Below are 19,001 nucleotides of genomic sequence, written 5' to 3'. Positions count from 1 at the left end.
AAATATCACGTTTTACCTTTAGCTCTCTAATAACCAGTGAAGTTGAATATATATTTTTGTGGTGCTAATTTGCATTTTATAAAGGTATTAATTTTTAAAATAATCTATAAAAATTCAATTTATACTAAAGATATTTATGTGGTCTTTATTGTATACATTACAAACATATCTTCCAAGTTTTCAGTCTTTTAGTTTGAGATATTTTTTGCTGTATGGACAAATTTGAATGTAGTCATATCTATTAATCTTTTTCTTAATGGTATCTGCCTTTGAGTTATTGGAAAGATTTTCCTCAATTCAGGATTATTTTCAAAAAGTCACTTATATGTTTTTTCAGTAATTACATGATTTTATTTATATCATTAAATGTTTAAATTCATTTGAATTTCTTTTCCAAATTCCTAATTTCTACTAATTTGAAGTGTACTTTTCTTATATTTTAAAATGTTTAATCATTTTTATTAGCTAGTTTCCTTATATGGAAAAGGTAATACATGTAGTAATAGCAAAAAAAATTTTTTTTCCAACAGTGCAAGAGGGTTATTTCAAATCTCTCTGACCTCTTTTAGTTACAGGAGTTTCTTGTTCATACAGTACATTTCTAGAGAGGCTAGCATACCTTCTTAAATTCTGTTTTATTGATTTGTCTATCTAGTCATGGTTCTTTCTATTCCTAAATTAAACTCACCCCTAATTGCTCTTCTTTTACAGAATTTTCCTGGCAGTTTGTCTAATGGATTATCAAGGGAAAGTTAGAGACATTTAGAAGCCACTGTCAGAAACTGGATCTTTGCCTAATTGGTTTTTGTTACATTAAGATTTTTTAGGAGAAAGAAAGAAAGAAAAACGTTTTTGTAAGAAAAACTTAAAAAAAAAAAAGTAAATTTGCAGGTAAAACAAATGAATAGAGAGGCTTAAACTGAGGTTTGTTATATCTTGAAAACAATTTAGCAAACAGGAAGTTTCACAATTCTTAATTAAGTCACATGAGGATAACAGCACAATTAGTGGGTTAGGTTGATTTAAAAGGCTAATGAACCTTTTCTGTTAACTACCTCTCTTTTCAGATATTTTTAGGCAGGTGGTTAGTTTCATTTCTGCTTGGTTCTAGAGATTTCACTGAGTTGATGAGGATTTGAAAAACAATGTTGATTTGGGGAGATGTGATTGTAGTTATCTCTAGAAGACTTTGAGGTCGATTGCACTGCTGTATGACCATGTATGCTCTATGTTGAACTGAGTATTTTGTGTGTGTAGAAATGTTTTGTGTGTGTTTTGTTTTGTTTCTCTACATAGATAATACAGCAAATTCCTATGCCTAGTAAAACCAGACTCTCTGAGATTACTAATAACCTCTAGTTGTGATTATTTACTGACTTTTTTTAGTTCTTCATGTACTCGTCTTCTCTCAATTTAAGGACAGGCTAAAATTTTAGCCATGCAATTTTCAAATTATATAACCTCTCTTCCAGTAAATTGGGTAAAATATTGTGTACCTCAGAGGACTGTCATAGGGTTAAATTAAATAGTATACTTGGAAGCGCCTGATATATATCAGTTATAAACTTGTAGGCCCTACCATGTTCCCGCTCAGTAAATAGACCAAACTATCTTCAACATCTAGTAGCAACTCTTTTAGTTTTACTTCAATAATTATACTTTCTCTTTTTTGTACTCCTCTACTAGCTCCTCTTCATCATCATTTAAACATGCTCAAGTTTTTTAATCATTAAAAAAAAAAAAGACTGCTATCTCCCACACTGTCCCCAACCAAGTCCCTGCAACAGGCATCTCCTTTTTCCTCCTCATGGCCAATTATTTTGCAAAATGTTGCTCAGTTTAGGTTTGTCTGATGTTTCCTTATGATTTGATTGAAATGATGCATTTTTAGCAAGATTAATATAAAAGTGATGTTGTGCCCATCTCAGGGTATCATATTAGAAGTCTGGTATGTGAGATTGATATAGCTCATTACTGGTCACATCGACTTTGATCACTTGGTTAATTAACGTGGTATCTGCTAGGTTTCTGCAGTGTTGTATTATTTTTTACTTTGTCATTTTAAAATATTTTGTAAGGAGATACTTTGAGTATATACAAATGTCCTGTTTCTCATCATACACTTACCCACTAATTTATCATCCATTTTGGATTCTTGACTACAACAGTTATTACTATGGTGTTTGTGAAATTGATGATTTTCTATTTCTATCATTCTTTAGTAGTAGAGATTCTTAAATTGAGGTCTCTGCTCTATACCTACATCTGTATGCATCTGATTGTGGAGAAAAGTTGCAGCATTGACCAGATTTTCAAGAGATCATCAAATGGTGTTATCTTTTTTCCATCTATCCCTACTTTTTCAACTTTGTGGTCATAGTATTGCCATTGGAGTAGTTGGAAAGAAAACCTTGTGTATTTGGCTTCTGTTTTTGATCTGTCTACATAGCTTATTTTGAATTCCTTTGAAGAGTTTCAGTTGACAGCAGACCACAGTATACCTGAGGTGAATGAAAGTGGAACTGCAGTGTTTGTTGTCCTGTGTTGTCAAGACTTTGCTTTTTGTGGCCCATAGGTGGTGAACCATTACATTTTGAACTGTATATTTCTAGTTTTACCTCAAAGAATGTGTGTTTTCATCCCTATGGAGTTTTTAAAAAGTCAAATACAGTATTTAGTCTGTCTTATAAGTAAGATTGCTAAAAGTTTTAGATTTTTAAAAATAATATTACCTTAGGTTATGATAACAATTTCTTTTTTGTTCTGAGCTATGCTTTCTTGAAGTAAATATATTATTGTGAACAAAAGCTTAATGGAAACCTTAACTGAAACATGAATTTTTATAAGAAGTAGTTTGTATTCTTGCTTTGTCGCCCAGGCTGGAGTGAAGGGGGTTGATCTTGGCTCATTGCAACCTCTGTCTCCTGGGTTCCAGTGATTCTCCTGCCTCAGCCTCCCACGTAGCTAGGATTACAGGTGCCTGCCACCACAGCCAGCTAATTTTTGTAATCTTAGTAGAGACGAGGTTTCACCATGTTGGCCAGGCTGGTCTTGAACTCCTGACCTTGTGATCCACCCTCCTCAGCCTTCCAAAATGCTGAGATTACAGGTGTGAGCCACCGAGCCCGGCCAATATTTTGACTTTTAATATCCCAGAAACTATTTCTATGGCTTTGTCCTTTATACAGCTAGCAAAAATGAGATTTTTTTTTTTTTTTTTGTTCTTTAGGAACTACTAAGTCACTTCTACCTATGCTTTTTTTTTTTTTTTTTAAAATCTTCTAGAACAAGATGGCTACTCTGGTAGAAGAGAATTAAAATATTGCAGTAGTGATATATTTGAAGGATTATTCATGAATTGATCTTATTCTTGAAATGGATGATTCTCTTGAGTCTAATATAGCTTCCATGAAGTTTATCATTTTACAACATTATATAGATACTTGAAATAAACTAAGCTCTACTATACAGTGCAAAATTCAACAGTTTATTAAAATAGGATAGTATGCAAGCTTGATTAAGCAATGCCTCTTTTCTACACTTGGAAAATCAGTACATTGCTACTGCAGAAATTTATTTGGATATTAAGTCTTAAAAAAATAGAGATATGTTTTCCCCTCATCAAACATTTAGATCTTTTTTTGGATAATTACTATAGGGAAAATTAAATTTTAAGTGAGGAGTCAGTATAAGTAAAGACACAGAGATTTGTCCGGTAAAGCAGTATGGTGTGTACATGTGTAGAAGGAGATAGCCAGTTTATTGTCACAGAAATACCACATGTGAGGCAACTAATGTCAGGAGATGGTGTTGGAGAGATAGGCAGATGCCACATTGTGATAGGCTAATATGCCAAATTAAGGAGCTTGGACTATTGGGAGGCAATCTGAGAGGTAAGGAGAGCCTGAACTAGGGAAGGGGTAGAAAGGGATAAGTTCAAGAAACATCGAGGGCTCTGGCATGGGTTAATGGTGCTCACACCTCAGATAGAAAATAAAGAAGAGAAGCAGGTTTGGAGCCAATGGATATTTTCAGTGCTGTACAAGGGACCTGAGGTGCTTATGGTGTCTGAGGGACCCCATATGAGGTACTAATGAGACTACATGGTTCTGAAACTTAGGGGAGTGTCAGAACCCCAAGATTCTGGGGGGTCATTAGCATAAAGGTGGTAGTTGGAACTATGTGATTGAGTAAGATTTTCAGGGAGGTCCTAATAGGGTAAGAAGAGCTGTGTGTTAAGGATGTAATTCTGGGCATCACCCACATTTAATGGACAGGCAGAGAAGACAAAACAGTTTTCCTAGGACAATGCAGTGCCATGGAGACTAATGAAGGCGATTTTTAAGGAGGCGAATAACAATATAAATTTAGCACCATTATTCCTCTGTGGTTGAATGTGCAGAAGAAACATGACTGAGGTTTTCCTTTTTTAGCAGAACATGAAGGATTTTGACGAAAAGTAGTTTTCTATGTTATTAAGGACCTATAGTTTAAGGAAAATATTTTTTTCATATCTATAGTAATTTTTTAATTACAGTTTACTTTATTTCCTACTTTTCTCCATTACTGATTTTCTTAAAATTTATTGGAAGACCTAAGTCAGTCTGCTATTGGCCAATGTAAAATCTGACTCTTTTTCTGTTTCTAAGCGTGTAATGTTGTCAGCATCGAGCATCACACTAAACCTCTATTTTGATGATGACTTATGTTTACAAATGTTACAGTCTCCAAGCCTTCTCACCTAGCTTTCTGATCCTCACAAGAAGCTTGTGGGATAGGTAGGACAGATAACTATCTTCATTTTTCTTTTCCAGTTGTGGAATCTGTGCCCCTATTTAATTATGTTCTTTGTTCATAGATAGCTGTTAGTTTTTTATTTCATTGGGTATATAATCTAAAATGTTAAGGCTAAAAGGAACTTCAGAGATCCTCTTTTTCAATATCTTTATTTTAAAAATGAATAAACAGGCCCAAAGAGGTAAAATCACTTTCCTAAGATCATAGAGGCAGAAAAAGCAAAACAAGATCTAGAACTCAGCTTTATTGATTTCTGGTCCCTATAACAAGAACTGCAATTTAAATTTGCTTTACAAGTAATGTTAGGCCAAGCTCTGCAACTTCAGTATTCTCATTTTGCTTTTATGTTTCTTGGAAATAGTGTGCAGTTCGTGCAGCCACAGAAGGCAGAACACTCATTTTGGAAGGTTTGGAAAAGGCAGAGAGGAATGTTTTGCCTGTTTTGAACAACTTGCTGGAAAACAGAGAGATGCAGCTTGAAGATGGACGCTTCCTGATGTCTGCTGAGCGTTACGACAAACTTCTCCAAGTAAGAGAAGAAAATCCCACTGTTTTGTCTTTTCTGTCAAGCTGTGGGCAGTGCCATTTTATTGTATAGGACATGGCCCTATTGGAATCAGGACAGATGTTCGGATGACCCTTATCTTGGGTAAATTGCTGAAGTCATGAGTTTACAGTTTTACAATGCTCTTCTGTTTGTAGACCTTGTCAAAAGACCTCCCAGATTTTTACTGTCTTTTTTTTCTGGTTAGTCTAATAACTATTCTCTTTTCCTTTTTTATTTTTTTTTTTCCTCCTTTCTCTTCTTCTCTTTCTTCCTCTTTTCCCATCTCGTTTTTTCCCCCTTCTTTCTTTCTCTTAACAACTATTTATTAAAAGGCTAATGACTTCTAGATAGTGCTAGTCACCAGATACAAAGCTAAAGAAAGTCCAGTTCTTAGCTTCAGGAAGCTCAAGGTCCAGTAGGTATTGACAGAAATGAATAAAATATTTAAAGGATATCCTATTCTGATGACCCAAGCCACCAGCATCACATGCTGGGGTTGCTGTAGGAGCCTCCTAACTGTACTCCCTGCTTCCGTCCTTCCTTCCTGACACTTCTCAACACAGCAGTCAGTGATCGCCTTAACAATGCATCCATTTGGGGGCATTCCTATGCTCTAACCTTGATGGCTTCTTGTTCCACTCAGAGTAAAATTCAAAGTTTTTACAATGCAGTACAGCACCCTTTGTTGTCTGCTTCCCTCTACTAGAATATAAGTTTCACAAGGGCAGGAATTTTTGTAACTGGTATTATCTCAAGTTCCTAGATCAATGCCTGGCACATGGTAGTTGCTCAATAACTATTTGTTGAATGAATGAATAAGTACCATGGAATGATTAAATGCTGTGATAAACATGCATATAAAGAGTACAACAACTGGGGAATGTGGGGACTCTTCAAAGACTTGGGAGATGGGTTCATGTAATGTCACAAATGACAAGAAGACATTTAGCCCTTGTTCATCCAGCTCAAGCGGTACCACGCTGGATCTCTGTGTGGTTAACCCAGCCTTCTATGACTGACTGCTCTGCCTGTACATTCTAGGACCTAGAGTCTCTCTCATACCTGTTCTGTACATATGTGCTACCTTACTACCCCAGGTTGGTTGCAAATTGATCAGGAGCAGGATCTGTGTCTCATACTTCTTGATCTTGCTCCCAGGGTGCTAATATGAGCCCAGAACACACCAGGCCCTAAATAATGAATGTCAATGCCAGAGGGTTTGATTGCACTGATGCTGCGTGGCTGGCAGGGCCAGAAGCAGTCTGTTTCTTTATTATTTGTGGGAGTTTCTAGATGATGCTTTCTTGTGAAGTACAGTCATTTTCCTCTGGATCTATTCATGGAGCATCTCATTCTGATATAATCAGAAGGAGATAATCAAGGATTTAATCAAGTAGAAAAAGTTAAATTCATTTATTCATATTGTTAATTTACCAAAATGAAAGCTTTTTAATTTATTTTTTAAAAGGCTGTTATGCAGAACGTTTTCTCTTTAGATGCTTTCTAGTTACAAAATAACTACTTGCTACTAGAGATTATATTAGTATTCACCATTTTTAGTAAATAATTTGGAAAAAAAATACTCAGAATATGGAATTTTTTTTTAAAGTATAGGAGTTACTTCACAACAAAAAGTTTGATATATTCTTTATTCTTATAGTAGATTCTGTGCAAAGTTATTGAACATATTACTTTGAATAGAAATTCATGATATGTGAGTCAAAAGAGGTTTAGTGACTGGGTGCGGTGGCTCATGCCTGTAACCCTAGCACTTTGGGAGGCTAAGGCGGGCAAATCACCTGAGGTCAGGAGTTCAAGATCAGCCTGGTCAACATGGTAAAACCTCGTCTCTGCTAAAAATACAAAAATTAGCTGGGTGTGGTGGCATGCACCTGTAATCCCAGCTACTTAGGAGGCTGAGGCAGGAGAATCGCTTGAACCCTGGAGGCTGAGGTTGTGATAAGCCAAGATCGTACAACTGCACCCCAGCCTGGGTGAGGGAGTGAGACTCTGTCAAAAAAAAAAAGGGGGGGGTTAGTACGCAAAGAATGCTTATTATTAAGTGAGAAGGGTCTACTACATTTTTCTCCCAAAGTAAATATCAGTATAAACACATAATTTTTTATCGGTAAATGTGATTTCTGTGTTCATAGAATCTGTCTCATAAGAACCTCACAGCATATAGGCAAGATCCCTTCACAAAGCACTATCATCTTACGACAACTTTTATGCTAAAAAGATTCTAACACCATAACGTAAGCCCCATTTATTTCTAGGTAGCTTTGATATTCTAAATTTAATATCTCAAAAATGTTACTGGTTTCATAAAGGTGATTATAGTAGAATTCTGTTATTATGGAAAGAGATACAAAGTTCAGTTTGTATGAACTTTATATTTTATTTAACATTTTTGGGTAAATGAAAAAGAGAAATATTTAGTCAGCTCTCTGAAGTTTCTACTTTTGGTTTCTCAGACAGGGCTAGATCTAGACTCTCACTTTCTAGTGTCTATAACATAGTGTCAGTGTATTAATTAGATGTATGAGTGCTGATTTTGATTCATACCAAAATATGATTGAAATAATTATTTATTATTTTTAAAATTAATTCATGCAGTCAGTCAACAGACATTTGTCCTGTTATACACTAGAGGTAATAAGTCCTGTCAGGAGTGTGGAGCTAGCATGAGACAGTCATGTATAGAAGCAAATGCACAAATAAATAATGACAGAAGCTTGCCTAAGATAAAGTAAAAGGGTACAAAAATGGTTCTGATGAGGGAAGGGGATCTGAGTTTTATGAAGATGTTTTTTGTGTTGAGCTTTGACTGACCCTTGTGTTTATGCTGTGCAAAGTGAAAAGGGTGTTGTTCCAAGAAGATGGAGTCATGTTGGTGAAGCAGCCTCATGTGTTTGGAGAGCTGCAGATGGGAGACAGATTGGAGCACAGGGTCATGGAAGGAGGGTCAAGGGGACGGGCGTGCACTGGTTGCTGAGACTGAGAGAATGAGAGCTTCTGCCAGGAAAGGCCTTGAGTGCCTTCTTAAGAGTTTCTATATTGTCATTTGGGCAGTGAAGAGTTGCTGAAAGATGTGGACGTTTCTCTCAGAATGTACAAATGTGCATTCGAACAAACTTAGTCAATACCGTAGATCCTGCTGCTGAAGAATGTGAGGAGCCATTGATAGAGTTAGGCAGAGAAGGAAGGAAAGGAGATGTAACAGGTGCCTGCTATGGGCCACTTGTTTACACATACATTTTCACATTTAGTTTTCCTAGCAGTCACAATAATGTAGGTGGTATTTTTCCTACTGAGAAGACTAGGCTAAGGTTCCAAAGGTATAATGACATGCATGTGCTAACATTTAGTAAAAGTATACATCAAGCAGTTGAGCCAGGATTTGTGACTCCAAAACCCGTACTGTTTCTGTTCTCTAAGCTCCACTATATACTAGTTGCAGGACCATGGGACAAGTTATATAACTCCTTTGAACTTTAGTTCATTCATTCATGTAAAAAGGAGATTGTCTATATTGGATTCTGGTGAAAGTTAAATGAGAAAAATCCATGGAATGTGCTTACCACAGAGTAAGTTTCCAAAACATGTTATTACGGATAATATGCCTTGCTAGGAATACCCATAAACATAATTATCTATTTAAGGTCCACTGGTAATCAATCACAGCTCTGCTGGTGACCTGCCCATCGGGGACTACCTTTGTTACAACCTCTAGTCATGTATTTTCCTTACCGCCTACTCTTTTCCTCTGTGTTACTGACTAAGGCTTGGAGATCTGACCCAAGTCTCCTTTATTCCTTGGTGTGTTAACTGCTTTCCCTTTCAAACACCCCAGTCTTCATGTTGTGAGACTGCCCTGGCATCTTGAACCTGATTTCACTTTGCTGCCTTCCTTGACAGTTTGGTTTTGAGAGTGTTCTCCTATACAGTTTTCTCAACAGTCAAGTCCTAAGTCCCTGGACTTGGCAGCTCTTATAGTTATGATCTGTACCATTTATGCTATAGCTTCTGGATCTCTTACTTTTATAGGATCATACCAAAAAAGAATTGGATTCTTGGAACATTGTCCGAGTTAGTGAAAATTTCCGAGTGATCGCCTTGGGCTTGCCAGTGCCAAGGTATTCTGGGAATCCATTAGATCCCCCTCTTCGTTCTCGATTTCAAGCCAGGGATATTTATTATTTACCCTTCAAGGTAAGTATGACCAAGGATAATTTATTTTTTAAACAGTTTTTCTATTTATAACAAGAAATTCAATGCTATAAAAATGTTACTGCATTTTTAAATGTCTTCCTCGGTAGGTCATGGAAAGATACGAGAATAAAGAGTAAAGAAAATCTCTGGAAACTAGGAAGAAAAATTATTACGGCATTATTTGAAGGATTTTTTAAAAGGCTGGCTTTTCTTTTAGAAAATGAAATGTATCAATAAATGATTTTTTGCTATTAAATATTTAGTGTCTGCTTAATTAAAAGGTTGATTGTGTCTATAAAACATTTGCACTTAATCCATTACATTTCTTTTTAATTAATTTAATATGTTTCTATATTACTTTAGGACCAACTTAAGTTGTTATATTCAATTGGAGCCAATGTTTCTGCTGAGAAGTAAGTATATTTTTATAAATATCTGGACACTGAATATTGAATTTGTTTTGTCTGTTCATTGATTGATTAATTGATTCATTCAACAACTGGAATTCTTACAAGAATTTTTCAGTATTAGAATGTTTGGTGATAAAATTAATAAGGTATCTTTGGCGAGAAACTCAAGATCTAATAGAGTTGAAAGATATGTGAATAGCTTTGGTTAACATGGTATAGTAAGTGCCATAATTTCAAAATATTGGGGGTATTAGTTGAGATTCTATAAGGGCTTCACAAAAGCATTGGCGTTTGAAATGGGTCCTAAATAATGAGCAAGTTTTTGGCAGATAGAGAATGGAATCAAGGAATTCGAACAGAGTAAGTTTTTATTTTTTTTAAGCATGGAATGTGAGAGTTTATGCCTTGTTCTTAGGGCCATAAAAAAACTCTTGAAAGGCTAGAGTTTAGGTTTGGGGTTACGAAATGTGAGAGATGAGGCTGTCAGGGTAGATTTGGACCAGGTGGTGAGAAACCTCAAATATTGTGATAAATTTAGGAATATATTTGCATCTAATCAGCTTCTGAGTTTTAAGTAGGATATTATGATGCGGAGCCATTGTCCCTTAAGAATTAATATTAGGGCTCATCTTTTTAGATTAATTAAATTCGCCCCTGTGTTTTATATTTAACAGACTTACACATTTTATGTTTTAAAACTATTACAATTTAATATCATTTTTCCCCTAGAGTTTCTCAGCTCTTGTCCTTTGCTACAACTCTGTGTTCCCAAGAATCTTCTACTCTTGGACTTCCAGATTTTCCTTTAGACAGTTTAGCAGCTGCAGTTCAAATCTTGGTAAGTAAAATAAATTAACAACTGGCATACCCAAATATGTTAAAAATTTTGAAAGTTAATCATTAGGGATTAATGACTTCAGTTTGCTTTTGTCATACTCTTCTATAAATATTGTAAAACCTGAGATTAATTTGTTGTGCAGTGCAGTAAACTGTACAGAGACCAAGGACATGTTCTGAGCCCCTAAAGAGCTTTCAGCTTTGGAGTGGGAGCTAGACATGCAATCTCAGTGTAGTCCTACAGAGGGAAGGAAGGCTTTAGCCTGGTCAGGTAAAAGGTGTGCTGCAGTGTGAGTTAGGCCTCAGAGCTGTCCTTACCTGAGTTAGGGGAGCTAGGGCTTTCACACTGCTCTAGCTCCCATCAGTCTCTGTGTCATGATTGTCTCAGGGGACACAAATTCCCAGATACTAACTGCTCTCCCAGCATGTGTGCAAGGGTGGCTTCAAGAGCCCAAGGATGTCTCTTAGAAAGACCTACAGCAGTTGCTGTTGGAAGAGAAAGCTAGGAGGCACAAGAGAGAACACAAACAGATCTGAGGGGATCTGATAGAGTACAGACATTGTGCACTACAGTTTCACAAAGGGCATGGCGGTCATGTCTGGAGTGATAGAAATGCCTTCCAGGCAAGAAGTCAAAGCACAGGCAAATGTGTTTAATCACAAAAGGGCCTAGTATCTTTGGAGAATGAGAATAAGTTGTATCCCTAAAGCAAGTGTGTGTGGTAGTGGGAGAAGTTAGAATGCTATCGTGAAATGTTTTGTATGATGAATGAAGTTTCCTGGATTTTATGATGTGGAAAAAGTGGCTTATCAGACAATATTAAATAGGTGGGCTATGAAGGTGACCAGACTTATGCTGGAGGAAGACACCTTTGTTGGCAGTGAGGGAATGACTAGGAAACTTTTTTAACACTCAGTGAGACCCTGTGGAAGAGGGCACCATCCAAGATAGTGGGGATACTATCTTAGGCAAGAGACTTATTTTTAAACTTTAATGAATATATGTATGTATGTATGTATGTATGTATGTATGTATGTTTCCTGTGAGTCAGGGAGCCTAGGTATTGCTGACATTGTTCTTTACATCCAGAACAGAATTTCTCCTCCTGTTTATTAAATCTTATACTTTTATTGAATCTTTTTGTTTTTGCTTAGGACATTTTATTTTGAAAATTCTCAAATGTAAAAAAAAAGTTGAAAAATAGTAATTTCATAATCCCTCACCTACAATCACCCATTATTAATATATTGCTACATTTGTTTGCATGTGCTTTTTTCTTTCGTTTTTTTTTCCTGAACCATTTGGAAGTAAATTGCAGTCAGTACTCTTAAATACTTCAGTATATGTATTAGTTCGTTCTCCCACTGCTATGAAGAAATACCTGAGACTGGGTAATTTATAAAGGAAAGAGGTTTTACTGACTCACAGTTCCACAAGGCTGTGGAGGCCTCAGGAAACTTACAATCACGGTGGAAGGGGAAGCAAACACGTCCTTCTTCACATGGTGGCAGGAGAGAAAAGTGCGGAGTGAAGGAGAGGAAAAGCCCTTTATAAAGCCATCAGATCTCATGAGAACTCACTATCATGAGAACAGCATGGAGGTTAACTGCCCCCATGATTCATTTGTCTCTCACCGGTCCTATGGGAGCTACAATTAAAGATGAGATTTGGGTGGACACAACCAAACCATATCAGTATGCAACTTCTAAGAATTAGGACATTCTTCTACATAACCAGAACAACATTATCACACTTCATATCATGTTAACAGTAATCCATAGTATCATCTAATAGATAGTTCATATTGAAATTTCACTAATCTTTCTTGTCAATAGACTTTTAAAGTGAGGTGAACAGAATTGACAGTGCAAATAATGTGAGGAAGGACTTCAGTATAATGAATACTTTCTAATTTTGTAGTTATAACTGTGAAGCTAAGTGAATGTGGGTGAGATTAACCTAGGAATAAGAGGGGATCAGGTACTTTGGGATGAATAAGGTAGAGACATGTATTCTGTTTCAAATGGGGGTCTATGGGATATTCATATAGTCATATGTAATGAACAATTGAGGGCTCAGGTTTAGAGCTCAAGAAAGAAGTCAGGACCAGACATAGAAGTGTGGGAGCCATCAATACATAGAAGATAGATGAAAGATGGAAATGGGTAAGCTTACCCAGGGAAAGGGCAAGGAATGAGAAGAGAAAATAATGAATATTTGCTTTTGTAGATTTATAGAAAATACCACACACCTATTGGTTACTTTTATAAGTCAATTTTAATGTATGTACATTTCAGATGTTTTCTGTGATTATTTTGAATTTTGCTCATTCCTATATATTTTTGCTCCTACATAGGATTCCTTTCCTATGATGCCAATCAAACATGTAATCCAGTGGCTTTATCCGTATAGTATTTTACTAGGTCACGAAGGGAAGATGGCTGTGGAAGGTGTTTTAAAGGTGAGTATCTGCTTCCATTTCTTTCCTTTCTTTTCCCATTTTCCCTTCTCTTGCCTTTTCCCATCTTCCCCTCACTCCTTTCCCTACCTTTCCTATTTTTCTCCCCCCATCCTTATTTCTTTCCTTTCTCTTCCCCTCCATTCTTTACTAGGCATGGAGGCATCGGCATTCCAACAAGACAGCTGTGATAAATAGGGCAGCAAACATAGAGGGGGTGATGTGGTTGGGAGATTGGTTGTGTTGAGCAAAGAAGTCAATAGATTGAGCAAATGAATGAATATATTGAGGATAATAAGAGCTATGCTTCTCACTGTTGGATAAGGGATTTATAACTATGGAAAAGGGGAAGGCAAGAAAAAACTCTTAAGGTATTGGATTGGAATTGATGTTATTATGAATCATGGGTTTTTAAAAATAATATATATGAACAGATAGTTACAGATATAGTATGTGTATATGTATACATACACATATTGTCTAGCTGTCTCCTGAGAGAGCCTAAAAACTATGATGTTATAGTAGCAGTGATCACACCAAGTACCTGGACGTTGGTTTCTAAATATCATGCTCTCTCAAAGCATCAGGTTAGGGAATGTAGAAGATGAGCCTGGACCATCTTTTTGTGCCAGAGAGTAAGGAGATATTCAACAAGTGATGTTGATATGTCAAAATGATGGAGTTCCCAGGTTGAAGTGGCTGAAATCTGGGACAATTTGAGCATAAAAATAAATGATGATGGTAATTGGTTTTAACCTGTTGCATAAAATAGGAATCCATGAGTCCATACTGATATGAATGAACAAAAAATATGGAGATGGGCATTCTCTTTTAAAGTGTAAAATGCCTACTTGTGAATCTAGAAGGAATTACATAAATAGAAAAAACACCATTTGGCAACCATCAGAGTGGCAGTTAATTTAGACAAGAGTCATCAAAGGATGTTAAAGCTGGCAGGTGGAGCTTCTGTGAGGCACAGGGTATTGGCATAATCTCTGAATGTCTCCCTCCAGAAGACTCAGTTGACTACCAAACCAAGAAAGTGGTATTTTTACAGTAAACTTCAACTTGACCAGGTGGGACAAATTGACCTTGTATGCCTCCCAAATTCCCCGTTTCTGGGGAATTTTTGCTGAGAGTTCATGATGTATGTTTGGCCATGAGGAAATATTGTAGAGTTCTAGATTGAGGGCCATTATATAGAACATAGGCCTCTATTCTTTAAAACTGTTCAGACATGAAAGACAGGGGAAAACATAGAAATGTTTCATGCTAAAGGAGACTGAAGAGATTGGATAGCTAAATGCATCATTTGTTCCTGAATTAAATCCTGGACCATTAGAAACAAGTGACAATATTGGCACTGTTCGTAAAACTTGAATAGGGTCTGTGGATTGGATAATAGTGTTATATTAAGTGGATTTCCTCATTTGGAGGCTTATGTGGCAATTACACTGGCCACAGTTCTTGTTTTCAGGAAATATCAACTGAAGTGTTTAGGGGTATGGGGACATCATATCGGCAGCTTGTTCTCAAATTGTTCACATAAAGATCACTGATAAAGTACGCAGGGGGAGTAGGAGGGAGGGGGAGATGTGCTTAAAAAATGTTAACCATTGAGGGAACTGGGTGAAGGTTATTAACTGGAAAAGCGAGCGTTTTATATAAAACTATGGAACTTGCTATAGAGCTTTCATTTAAACTAATGAAGGTCTCATTTTTTGTCATAAGTGGTTTATAGTACATGGGGCATGGTTTTCTTTCAAAATACGTGTGGCATAATTTCCTCTTTGTATAGTTAACAGTGGTGTTTCCCAAAAGGCCAATCACACTCTAAAATGTCTTATAACTATATTTTTAAAGTGTTGACCCTTGGTAGAGACTTACTGGCTCACCAAAATTAATTCCTCCTTATGAAAGACGGTTTTTGCTTTTCTTACATGGTTTGGCTCAAGGTGCAGATTTCTAAGAAATAGAATGTGACCACTAAGTTGTGTGGCTTTCTATATGGAAGCTTCAGTTTCTGGAGGCCAGGATTTGACAACTTTAAGCATATGGAATGGTATTTCTCTATCCCTTATCCTCAAATCTACCCAGAATCTTTGGGATACACAACATCCTCTGTGTATCTATTAATAATGAGAGGACCTTAGAAGAGTGGAACATTGGATTCTGATTACTTAAGTGGGATCTTTTTCAGAGCAGTTAGCCAAAGAATCCAAAGAAACAGTATTTTCATTGACTGGTTATGTCAGTAATAATAATAAAATTATTAGACAGCTGTTCCTAATAGATAATGAGAAGAGAGGTATAGTTAGAGACAGAATCTAAAAGAGAAGCAAAAAGAAGCAAGGGGAAAATAATGGTCAATAAAGAGACAAAGGAGGGAAGAGCCAGCAGAGAATGGAAGCAGTGAAATAACCAATGATGAAAGAGAAGAAAGGTAGGGTGTGTGTGTGTGTGTGTGTGTGTGTGTGTGTGTGTGTGTGTGTGTGNAAAGGTAGGGTGTGTGTGTGTGTGTGTGTGTGTGTGTGTGTGTGTGTGTGTGTGTGTAAGAGAGAGAAAGAGAGAGAGAGAAAGGGAAAGGAGGAGGAGAAGGAAGAGGAGGAACAGCAGCAGAAAGAGGAGGAGGGTGGATATTAAGAACCATTTGGAAATGGGGAGATTAATTCATAGGCTCAAGGAGTCAGGAAATTACCATCTTCTGACAATATAGTTCACTTCAAGGCTTATTCCAGGTGCTGGGGGAAAAGAGAACTCGAACTTATCTTTGATCTAATCAACCTCTAAGCTAAATTGGCCATTGGTCATTGAAGTAGAGTACCTAGTGTTTAAGATCAAAGGCGGTGACTCCAGATGAACTTTAATGCCCCTCAGCCCAATGTGCAGTGCCTTGGAAACAAGGGCACATCCTCAGGGAGGAAGAAATTCATGAGAAGTTCTGATAAAATGAAGTTTTTTTGTGAAAAAACTGAGAGAAGATATTCAGTGTCTAAAAAAGTCAGTTATGAACAAAGGTCTTTACCTTTACCAAGAAACCACTTTGATGTGTTTTTTGGTCTGTAATTTCAAAACTAGTCATACAAATTTATTATAAAGTTATAGCATATCTTTAAAGAGTTGAATTTTCTTAAGAAAGTAGCTAGTGTTGCTTCATTTTTTTTGTCTTTTAACCATAATTAAGGGGAATGTAGAAAAATGATTGAGTTTATATTAGAACAGAAATGATTTCAAATTTGAATGTGAGTGTTTTGAAAAGGAAAAAGGGATTGGTATTAATTAGAAAAGAGGAGACAGAGTATGGCTGCCTTCTCACCTTAATTATGTGAAGAGCTAGTTAATGGACATTTGTAACTCAGTAAACTGTCAAGTGGGAGGGCTTAAGTTCATTTGTCTGATCTTAATGAAGTACTTTCTTTTTGTAAGATCATTGCACAGTGATGTATACAACCAGATTAGCATCTTAAATAGCTTTTCTTAAGAGTGGAAGAGTCAAAAAAAAAAAAAAAAGGAATGGAAGAGTCTATTTATTGATACAATTCTTTGTGATCTGTTCTGGGAAGTCTGTGTGGCCTGTTTGTTATTGTAAGTTTCTGCATTTACCTCAAAGCGTTATTTTAAGCAAATATTTATAGATGGGTGAAATATTACATGTGCTCAAATAGTTTTGAATTAGAAGAGGTAAAAATTAATAAAATATTGTTAAATTTGGAAAAAATGTTTACATAAGAAATAGAAGTATGTATTATAATGGTAAATTAAGAAGGTATGTATATATACACATTAACTTTTCCTTGATAAATGATAATTATTTTTTATCCTAGATTATAGAAATTAATGTGTAGTTGCATTCGAATTAGATATCTATTTGAATTTTAGTGTAATTACTTAATTAGACTGTATTTTCAAGGAAAAATTGTTAGTCACTGAAAATTCAATCAGATAGAATTCACAACACCTTTCTTTTTTCTGAACAAGCTATAAAAGTGGCTGGGAATGAGTTTCATTCCTCAGATGGTGCTCATCATGTGATGTTCATGCTCTAAAAACATGTTTCTGTAGTCATGAAATAATTTCTAGCCTTCAGTTAAGGATGTCTTAAAGAAAACCCTCTTATTCTGAATCTGCTATACTTTGAGAATAGTATGCTTTCTTACAGTTTAGTAACAAATGCATCCAGGCTTCTAGTAACGTGTCTTGGCTCTTCGTCTGTACTTAATTAAGACTGCATCATAACAGTGGTTAAATTGGTAAGTTCCCTTGGTGATTTAGAAAGGATATACTGCCACTTATCCATTGATGATGTAATCTGAGCCATAGTTTTTTTCTAAGAAACTTGGATCTTACATTTAGTATTTTTATTTAGTTCAACACATGCTCATTGAGCATTCATTTTTTGGCAAATTATGTACATATAGAAATCTAGTGATACAGAAATGGATACAATCTGATTTCAGCTCCTGAGGAAGTTACAATATTAATGTCTGAGGAGCATCAGATATTTCAATAAATAACTATTTTAGTATGGTGGTTTTTTTGTTTGTTTTTTTAAGCAGTGTAGCATAATGATGACTAGCTCTGGACAAAGCAGTAATGACGTAACATAGGCCAGTGAAATAGGAATTAAACAAATTGAGAAATGTTTCAGAGGAAGGATGATACATGTTACTAACTGATGAAATATGAGGTGGGTTAACGGAGCTATGAGAGAAAGTGAGAAATCAAAAATGTCCATAAATCCTACCTTGGACATATGAGTAGAGTTGCTGTTAATTAATATGATAAAGTGGGAGAAGGAGCATGTTTGTGGTGGGGGCTAAATAATTCCATATACTAGAACCCTTTTGAATTTGAAGTTTTTCTGGTGGTTTTATCTAGCAGACTTGAAAATATGGACCTGGTTCTAGAGGTATTTTGATATTAAAGATAAATACTTGGAACCCATTGATATGTGGGTGTTAGTTGAATTCATGGGGATGGATGTAACAACTTAAAGAATGCAAGTATACTGAGAGGAAAAATCTGTCTGCAGATTGAACATTTCAGGATTGGATCAGTAGGGAAAGAACCTTCAAACTGGGCAGAGGAGGAGTGGTTAGAGATAGAAGCAGAATGGTGGAGAGTATTCTTAGGGAGCATTGGGAGCAACTGTTTCAAGAGGAAAGTAATAGCAACAGTTTCAAATGCTGCAAAGGTGCCGTGTTGAATGAAGACTTACAACATTCACTCAAAAAAGATTATTCATTCCGTCCATCCTTCCATCCAATCAATTAGCCAGGCACTATTGTGCTGGAGATGTATGCAACATGGAAGTTTCTACCTTCATGGAGCTTATTTTTCTGTGAAGGGCGACTATCAGTCAAGTAAGTAAGTAAGTATATAATATGTCAGTTGAGGAATGGATGCTGCCACTGAGAAGATGACATTTGAATAAAGATCTGAAGGAGAGAAGTCCTGTGGGTAAAAAGTATTTCAGACAGAAGGGATAACCAGTATAAAAATGCTGAGGCAGGAGCACACCTGGGAACTGTAGGAACAGTGAAGGACAGTGTACTGGGGCAGAGTGAGTGAAGGAGAGGTGATTAGGAGAGAAATCAGAAGGTAAATAAAGTCAGATCATGTAGGCTCTGTGATCCATGGAAAGGACTTCTGCTTTCAGTCTGAGTGAAGTGGAACACCATTTGAGGGTTTTGAGGAATGTGTTATGTGAGTGATCATTTTAACAGGTTGGTTGCTGAG

At 36.3% G+C, this 19,001-nt stretch overlaps 1 protein-coding gene across 1 annotated transcript in view; it reads left to right on the top strand.

Moving 5' to 3' along the window:
• The window catches only part of VWA8 (von Willebrand factor A domain containing 8), a 389,692-nt gene that overhangs the window by 57,094 nt on the left and 313,597 nt on the right, over positions 1–19,001 (top strand). The window contains exons 5-9 of the mRNA XM_025364717.1: positions 5,159–5,326; positions 9,392–9,556; positions 9,920–9,969; positions 10,696–10,804; positions 13,161–13,265. Coding sequence (XP_025220502.1) covers positions 5,159–5,326; positions 9,392–9,556; positions 9,920–9,969; positions 10,696–10,804; positions 13,161–13,265 — 597 coding nt within the window. The remainder of the gene's footprint in view (positions 1–5,158; positions 5,327–9,391; positions 9,557–9,919; positions 9,970–10,695; positions 10,805–13,160; positions 13,266–19,001) is intronic.

Source organism: Theropithecus gelada, chromosome 17, assembly GCF_003255815.1.
Source record: "Theropithecus gelada isolate Dixy chromosome 17, Tgel_1.0, whole genome shotgun sequence".
NCBI lineage: Eukaryota > Metazoa > Chordata > Mammalia > Primates > Cercopithecidae > Theropithecus > Theropithecus gelada.
Note: the sequence above shows the minus strand (reverse complement) of the source record. Positions and strands in the feature narration are given on the sequence as shown.